The sequence below is a fragment of the Lontra canadensis genome, unplaced genomic scaffold, assembly GCF_010015895.1.
Source record: "Lontra canadensis isolate GAN:19392208 unplaced genomic scaffold, GSC_riverotter_1.0 scaffold6, whole genome shotgun sequence".
Taxonomy (NCBI): Eukaryota; Metazoa; Chordata; class Mammalia; order Carnivora; family Mustelidae; genus Lontra; species Lontra canadensis.
Genome location: NW_022631000.1, coordinates 35406396 through 35431038, shown reverse-complemented (window position 1 = coordinate 35431038; position 24643 = coordinate 35406396). Strand labels below are relative to the sequence as shown.

The 24643-nt window shown below is 38.1% G+C and overlaps 1 protein-coding gene across 4 annotated transcripts in view; it reads left to right on the top strand.

The window, feature by feature from the left end:
• The window catches only part of VEPH1 (ventricular zone expressed PH domain containing 1), a 246357-nt gene that overhangs the window by 120705 nt on the left and 101009 nt on the right, over positions 1 to 24643 (top strand). For all 4 annotated transcript variants that reach the window (XR_004382083.1, XM_032852594.1, XM_032852593.1 and 1 more), the window contains 2 exons: positions 16940 to 17149; positions 17983 to 18380. Coding sequence is in view for 3 of the 4 variants with exons in the window: in XM_032852594.1 (XP_032708485.1) it covers positions 16940 to 17149; positions 17983 to 18380 (608 nt within the window). In the remaining variant the exon portion in view is untranslated. The remainder of the gene's footprint in view (positions 1 to 16939; positions 17150 to 17982; positions 18381 to 24643) is intronic.

The window sequence follows — 24643 nt, the reverse complement described above, 5'->3', positions numbered from 1 at the left end:
CAACCACAAAGTCTTTGGGTATGTATTAGGATGACAGAGGCTTCCCGTTCAAGTGTAATGGAGTGAATCTTGTGGGCAGGCAAAAATACAGGAGCATTCTCCCTCCAATCCTTACTCCCCTCTAGGTCCTTGGTAGTTCTTGCAGGGGCAATAGTGAAAATGTCCAGACATCAGCTCATAGAATTTCCTGCCATAGTCCAGTAGATCTCAAATGTCAGCATGGATGAGATTTACAGTGCTCACAGTACTTCATGGATAATTCAGAAAAATGTTAAAGGATTGTCAAGGGTGACTTTTGCCTATTCCTCCCTAAAGTGATACTTCCCTAACCTTTATCATTATCTTCTAGAATGCCCACTTCCTCCCTCCTTTCCCTTTGAAGGTTTCCCTTCTCTAAGACTCCATTTTGGTACCACTTCCGCAGGAGGTGTTCCCCAACCATCCCTGCCCACTCTGACCTTCTCTCCTCTGAGCCACTACAGTTCATACTGCCATTCCACACCCCTGCACCCACGGTCGTGCCCTGAAGTGTTAGCTATCTTTCTGTGGGCCCCTCTAGTCTCCCCCCCATAGTTGAGAGAGCTCTTATTCACAGCCTGTGCTCTATAGAAGGAAAACAGAGTCTTAAAAACACTTATAAGAGTTCCTACTTTTTTTAGGCAAGACATGTTTTTACAAAGAGAAATTGATTCTTTGAGAGCAACTGTTGGCTCAGGGAATATGAGGAGGTTCAGGATCATAATTAAAAACATCTGATATTCTGGTCAGCATTGCCCCCTGCTTAGGAAAAGCTGAATGTAATTTCGCCCCACCAGGGTAACCAGAGTTTTAATAAAAAAACAGTATATCTTTTCAATCTAGAGAGTTCTACACTGGCCATTGTCTAAAAAGTGAATTTTAACAGCTATTTGTGGCAGTAGCTGTGGCTGTTTTGCTCCATGCATAGGGAAGGAAGGGCTTTGGGGTTTTTCGCCCCTCTTCTCACCGATGAGATTAATTCTGACATGTGGTACCATTTATGTTCCATGTGTTGTTCATTTACTCCACCATTTGTCCTTCCTTAAAGCAGCATTTATGGTGATGTGAAGGTCTGTAAAGGTATTTCAGGAATTCGTTTATCAGCAAGAGATGGAGGTGGGAGACATCATTATCAGCTTTGGAGACAATGAAGCAAGCCCAAGGAGGGTGAGGCCCCAGAGGGGCTGGCTCTGGAAGTGTGGACAAAGAGGTGGAGATGGGAGGAGGGGCAGCCCTGCTACGGAGTGGGAGCCTGCGCAATTGCAGCTTAGGCAGGGGATCCTGGCCTGTAACACAGAAGTGTTTAAAAACAGAAGGCACACCAAAAAGAGCTTTTCATCAAGCTCCTACAGCTTGGCTTCCTATTTCAAACAAGACAGGAAACACCAAAGCTTTAGCCTGGAGAAAAGGAAAAAGTGCACTTGTGGAAGAAGAGGTGGGAAGGACTTGACCCTCTATAGCCTCTTACAGGAGAGGTAACCCTCTCCAGCTCCTTTTTGGGATCAACCAAAATTGAACTCTGAGTTTGCTATTCACATCCCATTTCCTGAGTTTTGAACACCTTTTCAGTTTTGGTTATAGGGGATGCCAAAATTCATTTTTCAGATCCCTATGAAGGGTTTGTTCAATGATTATACGTCAATTCTGTTCTGGTGTCTACTCCCATAGGATGTTACTCAGAGATGTGAGGGTACAATGACTTCTGTTGAGGACTGCATTATCACCACTGCCATTATATGTATTGTTTACCCCTGGGGTAGATTCAGATGCAACCTGAACCAAACAGCTTCAGAGAGGCAGTGGGAGAACGATGTCACATGAGTGCTCTGGAGAAAGATACTTCCGGCTGGGTTTACTTGTGGACCCTCAGTAAGTTCCTGAACTCCTCTGTGCCTTAGCTTCTCCATCTGTAAACGGAGATAGTTATAGGACTTGCCTCACTGGATTATGTAAGAAGTAATATGTGCAGCGAACTTGAACAGTGAGCGGCTCATTCATAGAAAGCCCTCACTAAGTATTAACTGTTAGCGTTAATACTCTGTTCCAAGTGGGCATTATTGTAGGTGCTTTCCCTTAGCATGTCCGTTATGCCAGAGCTACTGAAACCGTAGCTCATGAACCAACACCAGTCTGCAAACTATTCCTTACTAACCTGTGACAAGGTTACTACAGAGATTGAAAATAAGAGTTTAGAACTTTTACAGCAATATGACCTTGGTGCAACATCCAATGCATGATCAGAGGGCTTATACTCTGTATGTCTTTGTTTTCTTCCTTTTATTTCTCTGATGATTTGTTTTTATTGTATTTCACAAAAATATTGGTCTGTGACATCTGAAAATTAAATTATCAAATAGCTTGCTCTGTGCCACAGGTAGTTTGAGAATCATTGCTTTAGATCTTCAATGCAGCTGAACCCAGACAAAGCTTGGAACTCTTTTCAGTTACTGGTATTTTGCTCTCCAAACCTTCCTTTGGGACCTAAAGAAAGAGCTTTAATAAATGAGAGAGAGTGAACACAACACTTCTGCCATGATGGAGATCAACTATTGTGGGAAAAATAGTTCTTAATGGTATTCAGTTTTACCATGAGGCAAAAGGTGGACTTTGTATTAGGGTGAAGGCTGTTGGCTAGACTTGGCTATAGGCAAATGCTGAATTCTAGGTAGACAGTGTTTGAATCACAGCATTTTGTGTAGTGTTCTGTCCCCCACTCAGTCAGTGGTATATTTTGGCTGACTGTATCGCCCCATTTCTAAGTAGCTATTCATTTCAACCAATTAAAAATGGGATAAGAGATCATATTTGTGGTGGAACCTCTGAGAGGGTGTATAAAAAAGGAATACTTAGTCATTTTCCTGTTCTTCCAGTGTAAAAAGCTGGCAAGTGACAGTGTCTCCACTTTTTTCCTCTGCAGGCCCCATGATTCCATTTTCATGGTGGACGCCCTCACTTTAACCCCGTTACCCACTTACATCCCCAAGACAGTAATGTTAGCCTAGAAAAAGAGGAGCATGTTGTTTTTACAGTTCTTACTCTGATTCAAAGTGTTGTAATGACATTACTACTTCACATCTTTATGTTCCTTTATAGTTGACAAAGTGTTTTTGTAACTTGTGTCACATCCAGATGACAATGTGTTAGGACCCAGCAGCCTTCTGTTAAGGCTGGCTTGCCCACTCTAGTCCTGGGAATCCCGCCTAAAGACTTAGGGCACATCTGAACCTCCCACAATGGCCAAACTGACAAGGTACATTTACCTTAGAATCGATAAAGACCTCCAGCGGCTTGAGGAAGACAAAGCTGTGAGGTGGGAACCACATACAGTTTACCACACACCAACTCCAAGTAATGCATGGGTTAAGTCTCACCTTGCTGCAGAATTAGTGAAACCCTTCTCAGCATTTTCAAGGGGAATGTCTGGATCCTGGTCTCATTCAGATTCTGTTCTTTCATTGTCTGGGCCATTTGCTTCTCAAATTTTAATGTGCCATTGGGGTACCCGGGGATTGTGTTAAAATGCACATTCTGATTCAGTGGGTCTTGATTCAGTGGGGTGGCTCTTGAATTTCTGCCTCTCCACAACTTGCAAGGTGATACTGACACTGCTGGCCCTGTGAGCCGACTTTGAGGGCAGGGGCTCTGCTCTTTTTGCTCATCCTTTTACCATATTCCATTCTCTCTCCTGTGGGCTGAATGAAAAGTAAGCAATTGGCTGAGCATCTGTGTTAGAACAGTCACTTCCTCATATCAGGGCTTTCAATTTTTCTTCTAACTGCAAGGAATTCTCTGTCTACAATTGCTCAGAATTTATGCTTACTGTACAGAGTTGTTGTTGTTGTTGTTGTTGTTGTTTTTAACCAACTATTTCTGCATCCCAGTAGCAAGGTTCACTATCCTTTTGTCTGTACTCTTTAAGATGCTGTGGGAGTAAGAGCATTGTATGGTCCCCCCAGCTGTGAGCAAGAGAAGCTCATCTTCCAGGTTTGGTGTCACCTACACAAGCCACCTTCTTTTGGTGTCACATGTCCACACAGCCTAGCAGCCACCCAAGGGTTTTGCCATTTTACTTTTTCATGCCCATTCTGTGTGTGCTACGCTGTCAAATCCATCATATAATGCTTTCAACAATCTGATGGTACTCTATCATTAACCCCATTTTTTTAAAAGATTTTATTTATTTATTTGACAGACAGAGATCACAAGTAGGCAGAGAGGCAAGCAGAGAGAGAGGAAGGGAAGCAGGCTACCTGCTGAGCAGAGAGCCCGATGCGGAGCTCGATCCCAGGACCCTGGGATCATGACCTGAGCCGAAGGCAGAGCCACCCAGGCACCCCCATTAACCCCATTTTTATAGGACAAAAATGAGACTTAGATTTATAAAGGGATTTACCACATCAAAAATAAACAGGAGATTGGAGTCACAAACCTTCCCTGTAAGACTATGTTCAGTTCATTTCCCCACAACCATCTCTTTTTGAGAACCCTTTAAAAATATCTTGTGTGAATGAAATAAACCATAGAGTTGTTTCATTTGAGGCAAAGTTGTACCAGTGGAGTACAACAGTTATATGACTGGTCCCCATATAACCGGGCATCTACTGGTCTCTGGTCTTACCCATGAAGCAGGTCAGAAGCAGACTAGAGTACCAAGACCCAGACTTATCATTGTCCTTTCCCGTAGTATTGGAGTGTGGCTGTTCCAGCACCGTTTACTTCTTACAGTCCCAAAACAGAAGAGCGCTGTGGAGCTGGGGGATCCTCTATCATTCTTATGATGACTGATGAGCCAAGAAATTGCTGAAGAGGAAGGAATACAACATCCTAAGAATTTAGGACTCCATTGTGGATTTGATCCGTCATGTTCTCCTACTTCTCTTCTAACAAACTGAACTTTTCAGGAGTACATATTCTGGACATGGGATCATAAGCCAAGATCATCAAACTTTAACTAACATTATTTTTCTTTGACCTAAGGATCCAGGAGGAGAGGCTGCCAGTCTCTGCACCCCTGCCAGCTTCATAGTCTCATCTTTAGGCTTAGTGAGAGCAGTGAGCTAGCTGCCCAAGGGCTAATTTGTTTCCAAGGGGAGTCATGCTCACACCAGAGGGAGGTAATTTGGCCTCCCCCTGAGCATCCCTAGAGGTACTTTTAAAAACTTTACTTTGGCAAAAAGGCCAGAAACTGTTCAGACTAGAAATCATCTGAGCCTCTTAAATGTGGCGTTTTGAGTAAAAGCCAAGTTAATATTTAGGGGATTATAGAACTCTGACAAAGATTTCTTTAAAATTACCTCTGGAGTTAAAAGTGACAAATGGAAGAGAAATAACAACCCCTTGCATGAGCCCAACCCACTGGCCCCTACCTCCACCCCCAACAAGTAAACACACTCAGGACCCATGGCTCCAACCACGCTTTTGCATTTGTGAAGCATTTCCTTGCTCTCCAAGGAAAAAAGAGTTTATCTCCAGAAAAGATTTTGGTCCTGAACAAATTCTCTCCTGTCTTTTTATACCAAATTTAAAATCTAGGAGAAGTGAAGGAGCATGAATGTTTACTATAAACTCAAACTTCTGTCTACTGTTCCCTGACCTTCCAGCCTATTGGAACCAAAACGTGTCCTAAGTCCCTGCCAGCAAAATTCTGTAACAAGACCCAGGTGGTTCGATGACCAGTGACAAAAAGTTCTCTTTGGTCCATCTTGTGGCTCTGGCTGCCTTGGTGACTCTTCATGACCACCCCTGGCCCCTGACTTCTAAGTTAACGAAGCTCCAAATCATGAAAACAAGGAAGATTGTGTATAAAAGAAAGTCTTTGTGGCAAGAATTCTACTTCTCAGTAATGCTCATCAACCTCATATATAGTGATCACTTCTCTGGCCCAGATATTTTATTGTCATTTCTTCACTCTTTCTATTTGGCCTTTTGCAAATCCCTCATTTTACTCCTACTCTTGCTCTCTGCTTCTCTACATTTGATATTTACCAAATGATACCACCCCACCCTCTACCCCTTATAAGCCAGGAGAAGTGGCCAGTGCCTCATAGGCATCTAGTAGAACTCAGGAGGTTTGGGGGACCCAGAGGGTAGGCTGGCTTAGGAAACCAAGGTGATCTGTGTTCATTTAATCAGCAAACACTTCAGGTACCTATGTGTGTCAAGCATTGTGCCAGATCCAAGGAAACAAAGATGATCAGTACAGGTCCCTGACCACCAAGCAGCAGGGATTTACCCCAGACAGATTTAACAAATAGAAGTACAGGACACCCAGTTGAACTTCAGATAAAGAACAAATAATTTTTTGGTATAATCATTTTAGTATAGTATTATATACACTTTTAGTATATCCCACTAGGGGTATACTCACACCAAAAAAATTAGGTTGTTGATCTGAAATTCAAATTTTATTGGGTATCCTGTATTTTACCAGGCAACCCTACCCTAAAAATACCTACCTGACTTGCCCCTCTTGGGGTGAGTAAATGTATAGGAATAACCCATAACTTCTCTCATGCCCAAAGTCCCCTCCGAGGGATGTTACAAGGCAATCTGAGAATGAAAGAAGGCATGCACCCAACTACAAGAGGTCTGACTGCTGGCTTCATAGCCAACACCTGGTAACTAGAGACAGGGGCGGAGAAAGGGAGCTGACTGTCCTCTCCTAAAGTCTGTTGCCATGGCACTCTCCAGGGACATTAATTCCCTCCAGGATATGGAATATTGGTCTGCCTCTGTCCAGACCACTGATGTGTTCTCTACATATTAACATAAGACAGACAAGGCTGATGAAGTTTCCAAAGGAATAATAATAATAATAATAATAAAAATAATAATATCAGTTAATAATAACAGTCATACTAATAAAATCTAACATCTTTTGAGCAGTGTGTTATCTGTTAGGAAAACTGCTTCATTCTGTTATTTCATCTTTGCAACAACATTATGAGTTAAATACAGTTGTTTTCCCTATTATATAGATAGGGAAATTGATATAAAAAAGTACACAAAATCAAATGAAGACCTCTCTAAGTAAAAAAAAAAAAAAAAAATATATATATATATATATACATATATATATATATATGTATATATATATAAATGTTCCTGGATAATTTTATTGGATCAGTTTCTGGCTTTAAAAAAAAAAAAATATATATATATGTAATCACATGAAATTCAAAGAATTTGAATTTCAAATTCAAAATTTCAAATTCAAATTCAAAAAAATACATATATTTTATATATATATACATATATATATATATATAATCACATGAAATTCAAAGTTTTTTGGAAGAAAATGCTGTTAACTGTTGTTACAACCCAGAGCTTTATGTAGAAAGAAAAAAAATTGTGAGTTTGTGAGAAATTCTTCCTCTAGTAAGTCGTATGTTTTTAGATTTTAAAATTTGCATAATGCTCAATATCTAATGTATGCATATTGAGTGTACTTTATACCTTAAAAAATCATTAAGTTTTAATAATCCCAGCTATGGAAATTTCTGAAATAAAGTTCAAAAACTTGAAGTGACTAATATTCTATTATAAATATATACACATCACTTCTCTATAACTCATCTATGGATGGATACTTGGGCTGCTTCTATAATATGGTTATTATAAATAATGCTGTAATAAACATAGGGGGGCATGTATCTTTGAATCCATGTTTTCTTACCTTTGGTAAATACCCAGTAGTAGAATTACTAGATCACATGCTATTTCTGTTTTTAACTTTTTGAGAAACCTCCAAACCCCCAAAAACCTATGTTTTCCATAGTGGCTGTACCAGTTTGCTTTCCTACAACAGTACAAAAGAATTCCTCTTCCTCTACATTTTTACCAACACTTGTTGTTTTGGGGTATTGAATTTAGCCATACTGATAGGTGTTAAGTGATAGCTCATTGTGGTTTTGATTTGCATTTCCCTGATAATGAGAGATGTTGAGCATCTTTTCATGTGTCTGTTGGCCATCTGGTTGTCTTCTTTGGAGAAATGTTTGTTCATGTCTTCTGCTCATTTTTTAATTGGATTATTTGTTTGGTGTTGAGTTGTATAAGTTCTTTATATATTTTGGATACTAACCCTTTACTGGATATGTCATTTGCAAATATCTTCTCCCATTCATCAGGTTGCCTTTTAGTTTTATTGATTGTTTCCTTGACTGTACAGAAGCTTTTTATTTTGATGTAGTCCCAATAGTTTATGTTTGTTTTTGTTTCCCTTGTCTCAGGGGACCCATCTAGAAAAATGTTGCTATGTCAGATGGCAGAGAAAATCCTACCTGTGTTCTCTTCTAGGGCTTCTATGATTCTAGGTCTCATTTTAAGTCTTTAATCTATTTTGAGTTTATTGTGCATGGTGTGAGAAATTGGTCCAGTTTCATTCTTTTGCATGTGGCTATCCAGTTTGTTCAAAAGACTTTCCTATTGCATCTTCTTGTCTCCTTTGTCAAAGATTAATGGACCATATAATCGTGGGTTTCCTTTTGGGCTCTATTCTGTTCCTTTGATCTATGTGTCTATTTTTGTGTCAGTACCATACTGTTTTGATTACTGTAGATTTGTTGTATATCTTGAAAACTAGGATTGTGATACCTCCAGTTTGGTTCTTTTTCAAGATTACTTCAGCTGCTCCAAGTCTTTTGTGGTTCCATACCAGTTTCAGGATTATTTGTTCTAGTTCTGAGAAAAATGCTATTGATATTTGATAGGGATGGCATTAAATCTGTAGTTTGTTTTGAGAAGTATGGATATTTTAACAATATTTATTCTTCTAATCCATAAATATGAGATCTCTTTCAATTTATTTTTGTCATCTTCAATTTCCTTCATCAGTGCTTTATAGTTTTCAGAGTACAGGTCTTTCATCTTCTTGGTTAGGTTTATTCCTACATATTTTATTGTTTTGGTGCAATTGTAAATAGGATTTTTTTAAAAATTCTATTTCTTCTACTTCGTTATTGTTGTATAGAAATGCAACTGATTCCTGTATATTGATTTTGTATCCTTCGACTTTACTAAATTTATTTATCAGTTCTAGTAGGGTTTGTTATAGGGTTTTTTTTTTTTTTTGGTGGCATTGTTAGACTTTTTAATACATAGTATCATGTCATCGACAAATAGTGAATGTTTTACTTCTTCCTTACCAATTTGGATGTCTTTTATTTCTTTTTCTTGTCTGATTGCTGTGGCTGGAACTTCCAATATTATATTGAATAAAAGTGATGAGAGTTGACTATCCTTGTCTTATTCCTGATGTTAGGGGAAAAGTTCTCAGTGTTTTATCATGGAGTGTGATGTTTGCTGTTTTTTCATATGTGGCCTTTATTATGTTGAGGTATGTTCCCTCTAAACCTACTTTGTGGAAGGTTTTAATGATGAATAGATGTTATACTTTGTCAAATGTCTTTTCTGTATCTATTTAAATGATCATATAGTTTTTATTCTTTCTCTTGATTATGTGTGTATCACATTGATTGATTTATGAATATCGAACTACTCTTGCATCCCATGAATAAATCCCACTTGATTGTGATGCATGATTTTATTAATGTATTGTTGGATTCAGTTTCCTAGTATTCTGGTGAGGATTTTTGCATTTATATTCATTTGAGATATTGACCTCTTTTTTTTTTTTTTTTTTGTAGTGTATTTATCTGGTTTTGGTATCAGGATAATGCTAGCCTCATAGAATTAATTTGGAAACTTTCCTTCCTCTTCTGGTTTTTTTTTTTTTAATAGTTTGAGAAGAATAAGTATTAACTCTTCTTTAAATGTTTGGTAGAATTACCTTTGAAGCTCTCTGCACTCTGGACTCTTATTTGTTGAGAGTTCTTTGATTACTGATTCAATTTCACTACTAATATTTGGTTTCTTCACATTTTCTATTTCTTCCTGGGTCAGTTTTAGAAGGCTTTATGTTACTAGGAATTTATCCTCCCCCCCCCCCCAGGTTGTCCTATTTGTTGACATAAAGTTTTCATAATATACTCTTATAATCCTTTGTATTTCTGTGCTGTCAGTTGTTATTTCTCCTCTTTCATTTCTGAATGTTAGAGTTTGATATCTCTCTCTCTCTCTCTCTCTCTCTATTTATGACTCTGGCTAAAGGTTTATTTATTTTGTTTTTCTTTTTAAAGAACCGGGGCCTGGTTTGATTGATCTGTTCCACTCCTTTTTGTTTTGTTTTGTTTTAGTTTATATTTCATTTGTTTCTGCTCTAATCTTTATCATTTCCTTCCTTTTACTGGCTTTGGGTTTTGTTTGTCCTTCTTTTTCTAGCTCCTTTAGGTGTAAGATCAGGTTGTTCATTTGAGATTTTCCTTGCTTCTTGAGGTAGGTCTTTATTGCTATGGAACCACTTTTCTTGCATCTTCAGGGTTTTGGACTGTTGTGTTTTCATTTTCTTCCGTGTATACATATATATTTTTCATTTCCTTGTTGAATTCTGGGTTGACCCATTCATTGTTTAGGAGCACGTTATTTAACCTCCATGTATTTGTGTTCTTTCCAGATTTTTCTTATTGTTGATTTCTAGTTTCACAATGTTGTGGTCAGAAAAGATGCGTGGAATGACTTCAGTCTTTTTTAATTTGTTGAGGCTTCTTTTGTGGCCTAATATGTGAATTATTCTGGAGAATGTTCCCTGTACCCTTGAAAAGAATGTGCATTCTGCTGCTCTAGGATGGAATGTTCTGAATATATCTGTTAGATCCCTCTGATCCAATGTGTCATTCAAAGTCACTGTTTTCTTGTGGATTTTCTTTTGGATGACCTGTTCATTGATGTGCATGGAGTTTTAAAATCACATACATACATACATACTATAATAATGATTGTATTTTTTAAAATATTTTATTTATTCATTTGACACACACAGAGAGATCACAAGTAGGCAGAGAAGCAGGCAGAGAGAGAGGGGAAACAGGCGCCTTGCTGAGCAGAAAGCCTGATGCAGGGCTGGATCCCAGGACACTGAGATCATGACCTGAGCCGAAGGCAGACGCTTAACCCACTGAGCCACCCAGGCGTCCCCAATAATGATTGTATTATTATCAGTGACATATTTATATTTGTTATTAGCTGCTTTTTTGTATTTGGGTGCTCCCACATTGGGTGCATATTTACAGCTGTTATTTACAACTGTTATATCTTCTTCTTGTATTGTTCCCTTTATGATTATATAGTGTGTTTCTTTGTCTCTTGTTACAGTCTTTGTTTTAAAGTCTATTTTATGTAAATATTGCTACTCCGGCTTTCTTTCAACTTCTATTTGCATGATAACTGATTTTCCATCACTTCATATTCAATCTGTAGATGTATCTTTAGGTGTGAAATAAGTCTCTTGTAGGCAACATTTGGATGGGTCTTGTTTCTTTATCCACTCTTTCACTCTATGTCTTTTGATTGGGGTGCTTAGTCCATTTATATTCAAAGTAAATATTGATAGGAATGTATTTGTTACCATTTCGTTATTTGTTTTTTGGTTGTTTTGCAGTTTTTCTCTGTTCTTTTCTTCTCTTTTCTTCTCTCTCATGGCTTGCTGATTTTCTTTAGTAATACACTTGGATTCCTTGCCTTTTTTGTTGTTATTGCATATCTATTACTGGTTTTTGATTTGTGGGTACCATTAGGTCTGTATATAATATCTTATGCATATAATGGTCTATATTAAATTGATGACCCTGTGAATCTGAAACAGCTTTTACTCCTTTATCCCCACATTTTAGGTATACAGTGACAAATTTTATATCCTTTTATTTTTTGAGTTGCTTGACTGATTTTTATAGATAAGATGAATTTTACTGCTTTTGTGCTTCCTACTTTTCTTACACCTACTTATGTCTTTTCTTTCCACTCAACATTTCTTTAATATTTCTTGTCAGACTGATTTAGTGGTCATGAATTCCTTTTACTTTTGTAAAAACTCTTTACCTCCCCCCACCCTTTTTTTCCCCCAGCAGTTTTTTTTTTCTTTTTTCTTTAAATTAACATATAATGTATTATTTGCCCCAGGGGTATAAGTCTGTGAATCATCAGGCTTGCACATTTCACAGCACTCACCATAGCACATACCCTCCCCACTGTCCATAACCCAGCCACCCTATCTCTACCCCCCACTTCCCAGCAACCCTCAGTTTGTGTCATGAGTTTATATCTCCTTTTTCTATTCTGAACAATAGCTTTGGTGGATAGAGTATTCTTAATTAGAAGTTTTTTTCTTTCAACACTTTGAATATATTATGCCACTCTCTTCTAGTCTTCCAAGTTTCTGCTGAAAAATCAGCTGATAACTTTATAGAGACTCCCTAGTATGTAACTTTTTCTTTCCCCTTGCTGTTTTTAAAATTCTCTCTTTATCACTACTTTTTGCCACTTAAGTTACTGTCTTTGTGTGAAACTCCTTAGGTTGATTTTGTTGGGAGTTTTCTGAGCCTATTTGTTCCAGATTTCTGTTTCCTTCCCAGACTGGGAAAATTTCAGCTATTAATTCCTCAAATAAAATTTCTTCCCCCTTTTCTCTCTTTTCTCCTTCTGGTATCCCTATATTTAAATGTAATTGTGCTTGATGGTGTTGCAGAGTTCTTTAAGTCTTCTTCTTCTTCTTCTTCTTCTTCTTATTATTATTATTATTATTTCTTCTCTCTCCTCTTCAGCTGATTGCTTTCAATTACTCTGTATTCTGGGTTGCTGATCTGTTCTTCTGCTTCTTCTAGTCTACTATTTATTCTCTGTAGTGTATTTTTACTTTCAATTATTGAGTTCTTCATCTCTGATTAGTTCTTTCTTATGTTTTCTATCTCTTTGTTAAAGGTTTCACTGAGGTCATCTATTCTTTTCTTTCTTTATGAGCATTACTTTCAATTATCCAACAGGCATATTACTCACCTCTATTTCATTTAGCTCTCTTCCTGTGACTTTGTCCTTGTCTTCATTAGGAACATATTCCCCTGTCTCCTCCTTTTGTCTAACTCTTTGTGCTCCTTTTTTAAATTTTTTTTTTTTTAAGATTTCTTTATTTGATGGGGGGAAGGGGCAGAGTGAGAGAATCTTTCAAGCAGACTCCCAGATGAGCATGGACCCCCAACATAGGGCTTAATCCCATGACCCTGTGAGATCTTGACCTAAGCCAAAACCAAGAGTTGGACACTTAACTGACTGAGGCACTCAGGTGCTCCTGTTTGTGCTCTTTCTATGTGTTAGGAAAGTCATCTGCATTTCCTGATCTTGAAAGTAGTGGCCTTATGAAGAAGAGGTCCTGTAGTGTTCTGCAGTGCAATGTGCCTTCTTCACCAGAATGTTACTTCATGGGTGTCTCCTATGTGTGTTGAATGTGCCCCACTGCTTTGGCTGAGCCACTTTTGCTTTCAGCCCCATCTCTCTTTGTCTGTTGTGGACAGTATTTGGTACCTGTGTTGTTATTGGGTCAGTTTGGGTCTGCCTTGTTCTTGAGATGAGTCAGACCAGGAGTTTGCCAGAGATGCAGTAGAACTGATTAGCAATGTGCTTTCCTATGTTGTCCCTTGAGAAGGTTTATTGGTAGTTAGTGCCTGCATTCAGAACAGATGCCTGCCCCCAACCCACTGGGGGTGGTTTTGCATGAGAATGTGGGGGTGGAACTTACAGTGTTAACATGCTTCATGCAGGAGTGTTGTGGGAATGGACCTTGAATTGCTTTAGAAAACTGCAGCGGGACTAAAGGGGTCATGTCTACAGGAGAACACAGGGGTGGGACATGCTGCCAGCAAATTAGGTGAGAGTGGTCATGCTGTGCTGGTTCCCACATGTGTTCATGTGTCTAGGCGGGGGAGCCCGAGAGGGAAATTGTGTTTGTCAGTTCCTTTGTCCCTGGAGAAGTCTCTTAAAGATGTCTGCTCCTCCAGCACATTCCCTGAAATTAGTAAATAAATCTTCCCAGGTACCCCAAACGTTTTTCAAATTGCTACTTCTAGGCTGTATCTCTACAGAGCTGTTTGTTGTGCTGTCTCTCTTTTTTTTTTTTTAAGATTTTATTTATTTATTTGACAGAGATCACAAATAGGCAGAGAGGCAGGCAGAGAGAGGAAGGGAAGCAGACTCCCTGCTGAGCAGAGAGCCTGAAGCGGGGCTCGATCCCAGGACCCTGGGATCATGACCTGAGCCAAAGGCAGAGGCTTTAACCCACTGAGCCACCCAGGTGCCCCTGTTGTGCTCTCTCTTTAAGGGCAAGGAATTGGTTTCCTCTTGCCCTCTGGCTCTCCCAGAGTGTAGCCTGCTGATTTTAAAAGTTCCAGGTTAAACCCCTATCATAAGAACTCACAGAATTAGTCCCCTGTGATTTCCAAAACCAAATGTTATGGGGATTCATCGTACTTGTGTGGGTTTCCCAGTCCAGGGTGCTTGTTGTGAGGGTCTGTTCCTCCTCTTCATGTCCATGGTTTCCCCTCCTCCTTGGACAGTCCCATGGGTCCATTTAGCCTCCACCATGTCTCTACCCTTCCTACCCTCTTCAGTGTGGACTTTTCTCTACATTTAGCTGTCAAGATTCTGTTCTGCCAATCTTAAGGTAATTTTTTGGGTTATTTGCATTGATGTGGGTGTTATCTAGCTGTATCCTTGGGACAAGGTGAGCTTAGGATCTTCCTACTCCATCATCTTCCCCAGAAGTCCCATTGGATCTTTTAAAAATAACCTTAATAATCATCATGGTTTGTAAAATAACACCCAGTGATAGTACTATCTTTGTTTCATTTGTAACAGGAGTAAAAGTTCAACTTTTAGAATCATCTGGCTGGAAGATGTCAAAACCTCCCATCTGTTGTGGGCAGCCAGTATCATATATATCATAAAGAAAAATATGCTTGTGATTAGCCTTTATTCCCATGTACTGATTTTGAAATCTATTCATGTATATTTCAATGAAGCATGATATAGATAATAAATTTTGCATTATGTATGTAAAACTATAGGAAGCCTATAAAAATTATATAAATATGTATTTAAGTTTTTTCAGCAATATTTTATTAGACAATAAACAATATCCTGGTTACTTAAATGATGATCTACTTGCTTTCCCAGTGGCACCAATTACATCTGTTCCTGGGCTGGACTAATGGGAATTTTAAAAACTGAAGGCCCCAAAACTATGAACCCTCCCGTAAAACCAGTACTCCTCTCTGGGCCAGCCAGGAAAGCTGCCAACCAACATTTCCCAGTGCCCACCACACACATGGCCCCAGAATGGGTAAAGTGTATTTGGAAAAAACTGTCACCAGCACTTTCATGTTGATTTTCCCTAAAAAGCAGTGTCATTAGAAAAAACAGAATTGTATTTTCTCACTCTCACCTGTGTACTATGCCAGGTTTACCTTGGTCCTTAGGGGGAAATAGCCATATATTTGAAAAAGCCAGGATTGTTTTGTATGTTTGAGGCCATTTTCATTAACGTCTAGGAAAAAATAGTAAAGAGGGCCAGCCAGGTAAATACACACAGACAAACCAACAGAATTATTAAGCCACCTTGATGAATGGATTTCTAGGGATTATTAACTCTTATATTTAAAAAGAAAGAATAATAATCTCATATTATATTGATAGTGATTGTTTAATAAAAAATTGGAATGCCTGGGTAGCTCAGTCAGTTAAGTATTTGCCTTTAGCTCAGGTCATGATCCTAGGGTCCTGGGATTGAGGCCCAATAGAAAGGTTTTTCTTATTTCATAATATAAAAGAATCACACTGAGTGCCATAAAATTAACAACGCCATGAGTTTATACCGTCCATTTGAAATGTTCTATCAATTTCAGCACAAACAAATCACCCCTTAAAATTTTTCTAAAAATTATCTGGCATTAATTTCATGTGAAAGCCATGCTTTTGTAGAACTGGATAAAAATAGGGTAGATAACCATACAAACTGCTTTTTATTCTCTGAATTCTTAAAAAAACTCCTTCTAACGTGAAGTTGGCACACACACACCAATGTTTATACACTTCTAGCAGAAGTAGCTATAGAAACAATTTCGAAGACCTATGTCCATTATTCACCTGAATATGGTGTTTCAACTATACTCAAATTAAAAAAAATTTTTTTTAAAGAGAAGGAAGTTTAGCACACAGATCAATTTGCTATTGGCTGCAACAAAGAGCCCTAGAGTGTGAGTATCAGTGCAGGCAAGATTGAGCAAAGGGTTCAGATCATACCTAGAGTGATCTGTAATGTTACGGCTAATCAGAAGCTGAAGAGGATCTGTGTGGTTGCATAAAAAAAGTCTCCCACCTACACTGCTCCCACTAGCCGGCCACACATCTGTCAGTTCATGATGGTTGTATAATGCAAGGACTTGCAAATGGCCCCATAACGGTGGTAGGCCATCACAATAAGTAGGATGACCTCAGCAGCTCCAAAGAAATGTTCCCCAAAGATTTAAATCATACACCCATTGATTGAATGGTCTTTTATAGAATAAATCTATAATCGGTTTGGGCGTATTTATAGAGGAATAGCAGGCATCCATAAAGAAGAGATGGGCTAGAAAAAGGTACATGGGAGACCCCAGTGATGGGCTGGCAGAGATGGTGACTATTATGAGCACATTTCCTACCACAGAAACAATGTATATGACAGAAACTGGAACAAATATAATTTTCTTAAAAAAAAAAAATGGGGACAACAAGGTCAGTGTGTAGAGCATGTGGCTTTTTATCTTGGGGTTATGAGTTCAAGCCCCATGTTGGGTGTAGAGATTACTTAAAAACAAAATCTTAAAAAAAAATCCTATGTCCATTGTAGTTACTCAATAAACATTTGCTAAATGACTAATCAAAAATTCATCCGGTAAATTTTTCCATTTTGAATAAGAAGCAGTTAAATAGAGAGTAATACTATCTTGAGGGTATATGTGACCATCATTTAATGCAATGGTTTTTATTCCTTTAGGGAAAAACCAAGCACTGAGGTTGAAATCCCTGAGAAGCTGGAAAAAATCAAACTCACTTTGGCTGAAAATGAAGACCATGAAAAGCTGCAAGTTAAAATACAGGCTTTTGAAGACAAAATAAATGCTGAGAACAATACTCCCAGCTCTATCAGAAGATACAGTTTGGGCCAATTTTCTAAGGAAGAAAGAAAGGACATTAGATTTAACAGGTATAAGCTTTGCTTGGCTGGTTTTTTAAAGTATGCACTTCATGTTTGCTAGAAATTATGTTATCACACTGTTATGGGGTGGTTTTTAAATATCTTTTACCTATAGCACCCAAAGTCCCATCTTTTCATGAATGAAATGACATTCACCATGCTTCCGTTATCCAAAGAGGCTTACTTTATTTTTTATTATTATTAAAAGGAGAATACAGATGGAAAACAAATCTATGGCTTATTTTTTTAAATATTTCAAATATAGATGTGCTATATATAGCTTTTATTTATTTATTTATTTATTTATTTATTTATCAGAGAGCAAGAGAGAGCACAAACAGGCAGAGAAGCAGGCAAAGGGAAAAGGATAAGCAGGCTTTTCACTGAGCAGGGAGTGTGATCTGGGGATCGATCCCTATACCCTGGGATCATGACCTGAACCGACAACAGACACTTAACCGACTGAGCCACCCAGGCGCCCCTATAGATGTGCTATTTTGAGAATGACTGTCAAAAGCCTTTCTTGTTTTCTGATGAAAAAGCAGAAGCAAAAGTAGGGAAAAAAGAATATAAGTATGTAAGTCTACTATTTTCCAGTTAGTTTTGCCATGAAATTGACTTTTTAATATCTGTTTTTGGAGGTGGCCTGGATCTTCAAGGATTTGGCTTACTATGTAACTTGTTGCTGATCTATGTTTTTATCAAATCTGTTAATAGCACCAATTCTCTGTTTCACACTCTAGAGGAAGTCATTTTTCCCAACTGTTATTATCCTTTCTTTTCTTCTCAGTGAGTTCTAGCTTGGCTTCTTTACCTGTCTTGGCTTTTTGTTTGTATTGCAGGTCAAAGAGTTTGGCTTTGCACACTGCACTAACGAAGAATGAGAGTTCAGATGATGAGGAAGTTGTAGAGAGTGAAGATAAGCCAACCAGCTTCTTTCTTTCAGAAACAGACCCACTTCGCCAAGGAAATGATAAGTTGACCTTTAAGGCAAACTCTGACAGATCACAGCTGGGAAATTCTTCAGTTTCACACCCAAGTATTATGCGTACAGAATCAGAGAATTTGCCAGAAACAGTTAAAGAAAACTGCCAGGGAGAAACTCCAGAAACAATTGCAAGTCCTGTAGAATACCAAGATAAGCTCTACTTGCACTTAAAGGAAAACTTCAGTAAAGTAAAAGCATATGCTGTGGAAATCGGAAAGAAGATTCCAGTCCCCGATCAGTGTACCATTGAAGGTATGTGCTCTGAACACCCTAAATGTGAGAAATTTCAGACACCTGTTGGGGAGGGGAGAAAGTCTTAAATCATAAAAATTACCATACCCTGGATTTTTTTTGCAAAAGAGATAGTTTGAAAACACCCTCACAATATTTTAATTGCTTTTCCCCCCAATAAGGTCAATCATCTTTTTTATTTCTATTTGAATCTATTAGGTGCACTTAAGTTCACCGACTCCAATTCTTTTCAAACCTCAAAATATATTGTTCCTGGTTCTCTGTCCCTAGTGTTTAGGAAACTCCTGGAAGGGTCCGTGTTCACTAAAATAGGCTCTGGGGTAGGGGTCCAGTCAGAGACATCTTCCCAACCACATAAGCATGCAAGGAAGCCAGATACAGCAAGGAGCTTCAAGAGCTTTTTCTCCCAATCATTCAGAAGCATGTATGAAGCAGCTACTGTGTGCCAGGTACTGTGCTAAAAATTCAGCTTTGTGTGGGATTTAGCTGTGACCCAAAGAGACACAATCCCTGGCCTCTTGGAGAAAAATCATAATCAGGAGATGATATCTGTCAGGAACCAGCAAGAGTGTGAGCTAGTCAGAAAACAGAGAACAAAGAAAAAGATGTCAGGAAACAGGACTTCCCTCGGGTGCACAATTTAAGGAGGTGCCAAAAAACCTCAGTAACATTTTAAGCAAAGACAGGATCAGTATGTCTTGCCAAGCCATACTGGAGCAGAGGCAAAAGGATCAAGAGGTAATATTGATCATGTTTCCATTTATAATTTTGATCTCTTGTTTCATCATGAACTTTTTGCATTCATTTTCATTTTTTAAAAATATTATTTGTTTTGACTACTAAATTTTCTCATACTTCTTTTAAGTTTTTGTGCCCTGTTCCTGGAAGAGATGATAGGTTTGAGGCACAGATACTAAAATGGAAGCGTGCCCAGGGCAAGCTCATCTTTCTGGTAGTGGGTTGAAGAGATTTGGATGTTTTGAAGACACTGTCAGCTAATTAGGGTTTTCTCGCAGTCTTTCTCAGTTAGCAGCCATGTTATTCCCTTGAGATTTAGATGAAGGTCCTAGCCTTCTTGTTGGACCTGACAGCTTTTCACAGGCTACCCCCACATAGGAAAAGCTAGACAGTGTGTCTCCCAGAAAGAAACACCGTGGAAGGATAGTGAATCCAATTCATATTCACCCACGCACTGTCATCCCCTTTGGGGATGATACTAGGAGGGTTCTATTTTCCATACACTACTTACTATCCCTTCTCCCACTCCAAATCAGAGGAAAGAATGTATTCTCATGCTAACAAAGGGAAAGGGGGATTCAAGCATTTGGTAATGACAAATATTTTCTGCATATCTGCAGAATCTGACATTTTCAGAGGTGTTTACATTGATTTATTGCTTACGATTCTTACAATTCTTTTTTTAATGGTGACAATAAAGGTGAGATTGCTCATATTCAATATGAGTGTTGGATAGTTAAGTATAGGAAGACTTAGGAATAACTAAAATCAATAAAACTCAACACAAACTCTTCACAATTTTGCGTTTCACTAATACTCTCTGTATTTAAAGCACAGGTTGGAGAATATAATGTAAAAGAGGTTAAGTGAATTGCCCAGCTTAAGAGAGGAAGTCTGTAGCAAATGTAAAGTTAGACATATTTCCATCTGCTAGAATGGTTTTGTTTTTTAAGTTTAGCTTAAAGCATTGAAGCTGTGCTGTGTGGTGAGTTTTAATCTTGTGAAAATGTGTGGAAGCCCTGCAGTTACTTCAAGCATCTAGTTGTCAAAAATACATGCTATTTCTTATTGCCTTGAATTATTTGGGGAATTTGAGAGTGACTTGGATTTTTATTCCAAAATATTAACTGAATCCATCATCTTTACTAAAAACAAACAAAAATCAACAGGTATTTTCTTTTGATGTTCCCTACTGGGAATGGCATATATATATATATATATATATATATATAAATTTTTTTTTTGAGTATACGTTTTTTTTAAGTTGACATTTTGGAATTTGTTCACATTTTTGTAATTTCCTGGAAGTTCCTGGAAAATTCCTTGCACAGAGATATGTGTGGGGGATTAAAGATTTATATGACTCACTATAAATACATCCACCAAGAAAGGACTCATGCTGACTGCAGGGGACGTATTGTTATTATTCCCGAGATTGCATAAACCATTCAGGAGAATGCCAGCAGTCATCTGGCTGACACAGTTTTGCTTGCTGTCACGAGATCACTCAGCTCAACAATATCACATTTCTATCCTTAAAAATTTATTGAAGAAAGATTTAGGCTTAGAAACTGTGTTATGTGTTGTTGGTGTAAAAAAGGCACATTTGGCCTTTCTTGCTGAATTATGCAAAGTAATCAAGAAACAAAGGGAAAAAACATAAAAACCACTTCCACAACATTTAGAGTTAAAAAGACAAATAGCCATCAGGAAACAACAACAACAATGTAGTAAGAATAATTTTAGACTGATGTCATAATGTCTATACCATAAGAAAAATGATAAAAAACACTTTAAAGAAGTTCTTTTGGTATCGTTTTGAATCGTATGAAAAATAACCGATACTGACATCTGACTCCCTTACTTTGCCCTATAAAAACATCACTCTCATAGGGTTCAACCTAATACTGTAGTAATAAACTGTGTTGAAAGAACAGGAACCTCACTGGTCAGAGTCCGGCAGAATTCAGTATGAGGTGAATCAAGGTCACAAATGCCATTCTTATCCTCAGTCAACCATCCTGGTATTGCATGCTGTTAATCAGAGAGGGGGCAGGCAATGGAGTATAAATACAGCAGCACAAATCTATCATCGTGTCTGGAAAAATTGTCAAACCCCCAGTCTTCCTGAGGTTAGGTCAGCAGTGTCATTTCGGCTATGAAAGCGCCTGTTATTCCCAAGTCAGTAATTCTCTCCTGGGCCCTCTAGGCCTCTGATGTGGGTGCAGGTTAGCCAACCCTGGAAAGTCAGGTATTCATAGAGTAATTGTCTGACATCACTGCCTGATTATATTTACGTGTAAGACTGAAGGAATTTAGTTAATCAGCTAAAGGACATTTTAAACATCCGAATCACTAGAATTCCTTTATGTGAACAAAAATGATTTGAGGCTAAAAAAAAAAAATCCAAAAACACATGATATTGAAATAAATCCTTGAAAATCTGGCCCATCACCGGTGTTCTATAAAGGATGATATAAAAGCTTACAAGAACCCATCAATACGGCTTTGGTACGCTTTGAAGTATTCCCTGATTGGGTGAAAATACATCCCATCTGTAGAGCATATCGGCAAGTCTGACTTGCAGAAAGCTAATTTTAAAGCTAGTAATGTCGTCCTTTCTCTAATAGACTGACAGGAGGTGATTTTTCAACTTGAACAGATATGAGAATATACAAAAATAAAAGTTCATTATAAATATCAAGAAGCAGGTGCTGTTTCATAATTAATCACAAATAAATTTTTTAATTGAAATTTTGCATGTAGTCAAGACCAACCGCATGCTGGGACGACCAAGGAGACAAAGGCAACCTAGTCTTTACCTCTCTCCTTGGTTGGTCTAATCTGGAGGGTGATGTAACATTCATTCATGGAGTGGGTCTGGAGGAAGGGTCTTTCTTTTTTAAAATAGAGTGGTTTAGTCATGGGATTAGGATCATTTATCCTTAAGGAGATTTTTTTTTACTTTTTTTTCTATTTTAATTCCAATATAGTTAACATACAGCATTATATTAGTTTCAGGTATGCAACATAATAATTCAGCACTTACATATATCACCCCGTACTCATCACAATTATACTCCAAAATCCCCATCACCTGTTTCACCCATCCCCCCACCCACCTCCCTGGTAACCATCAGTCTGTTCTCCATAGTTAAGAGTCTGTTTCTTGTTTTTTTTTTTCTCTGTCTCTCTCTCGTTCCTTTGCACGTGTGTTTTGTTTCTTAAATTCCACACATGAGTGAAATTGTATGGAATTTGTCTTTCTCTGACTGACTTAATCTGCTTAGCAATATACACTGCAGCTCCATCCATGTCATGGCAAATAGCAAGATTTCATTCTTTTTGTGGCTGAATAGTATTCTGCTGTATATATATATATACCACTTCTCTATTCATTCATTGACTAATGAACACTTGAGCTGCTTCCATAATTTGGCCATTGTAAATAACACCCCTATAGTCATAGGGACGCATTTATCACTTTTAATCAATATTTTTGTATTTTGGGGTAATGCACAGTAGCACCACTGCTCAGTCATAGGGTAGTTCTGTCTTTAACATTTTTTTTTTTCATTTGACAGAGAGATCATAGGTAGGCAGAGAGGCAGGCAGAGAGAGAAGAGGAAGCAGGCTCCCTGCTGAGCAGAGAGCCCGATTCGGGCTCAATCCCAGGACCCTGAGATCATGACCTGAGCCAAAGGCAGAGGCTTAACCCACTGAGCCCCCCAGGTGTCTCTGTCTTTAACATTTTGAGGAACCTCCATACTCTTTTTCACAGTGGCTGCACCAGTTTGCATTCCCACCAACAATGCAAGAGGTTTCCTTTTTCTCCATCTCCTTGCCAACATTTGTTTCCTGGGTTTTTTATTTTAGCCATTCGAACATGATCTGAGGTAATATCTCATGTAGTTTTGATTCACATTTCCCCGATAATGAGAGATATTGAGCATCTTTTCATGTGTCTATTGGCCATCTGGATGTCTTCTTTGGAAACATGTCTTCTGTCCATTTTTTTTTAAACTTTTTTAAAATTTTTATTTATTTATTTGACAGACAGAGATCACAAGTAGGCAGAGAGGCAGGCAGAGAGAGAGAAGGAAGCAGGCTCCCTGCTGAGCAGAGTGCCTGATGCAGGGCTCGATCCCAGGACCCTGGGATCATGACCTGAGCCGAAGGCAGAGACTTTAACCCACTGAGCCACCCAGGTGCCCCCTTTCTGTCCATTTTTAATTTGGATTATTTGTTTTTGGGATGTTGAGTTATATATTTATATATTTTTATTCTAACCTTTTATCAGATATGTCATTTGTAAATATCTTCTTCCATTCAGTAAGGTGTCTTTTACTTTTGTTGATTGTTTCCTTGGCTGTGCAGAAGATTTTTATTTTGATGTAGTCCCAATAGTTAATTTTTGGTTTTGTTTCCCTTGCCTCAGGAGACATATCTAGAGAAATGTTGCTACAGCTGATGTCTGAAACATTAGTTCCTGTGTTCTAGTATTCTTATGGCTTCAGGCCCCACATTTAGATCTTTAATCCATTTTGAGTGTATTTTTGTGTATGGTGTAAGAAAGTGGTCCCATTTCATTGTTTTCCACGGAGCTGTCCAGTTTTACCAACACCATTTGTTGAAGAGACTTTTTCCCATTGGATATTCTTTCCTACTTTGCCAAAGATTAATTGACCATGTAATTGTGGGTTTATTTCTGGGTTTTCTATTCAGTTCTATTGATCTATGTGTCTATTTTTGTGCTACTACCATACTGTTCATGATGATTACAGCTTTGTAGTAGGGCTTGAAATTTGGAATTGTGATACCTCAGCTTTGCTTTCCTTTTTCAGAATTGCTTTGCTTATTCAAGGTCTTTTGTGGTTCCACACCAAGTTTAGCATTGTTTCTTCTAGTTCTGTGAAAAATGTTGTTGGTATTTTGATAGGGATTGCATTAAATGTATAGATTATTTTGGGTAGTATAGACTTTTTAACATATTTGTTTTCCTAATCCATGAGCATGGAATGCCTTTCCATTTCTTGGTGTCATCTTTGATTTCTTTCATCAACGTTTTATGAAAGACCTACAGGTCTTTCACCTCTTTGGTTAGGTTTATTCCTAGGTATCTTATTATTTTTGGTGCAATTATAAATGGGGTTGTTTTCTTAATTTCTCTCTCTGTTGCTGCATTATTGGTGTATAGAAATGCAACAGATTTCTGCACATTGATTTTGTATCCTACAACTTTACTGAATTTATTTATCAGTTCTAGTGGGTTTTGGTGGAATATTTTGGGTTTTTGATATGTAATATTGTATCGACTGCAAAATAGTGAATTATTTACTTCTTTCTTACCAATTTGGGTGACTTTTATTTCTTTTTGTTGTCTGGTCTCTAGGACTTCCAGTAGTATGTTGAATAAAAATGGTGAGAGTAGACATCCTTATATTATTCCTGATCTTAGGGAGAAAGCTCTCAGTTTTTCCCATTGGATATGATGTTGGCTTCAGGTTTTTCATATGTAGCCTTTA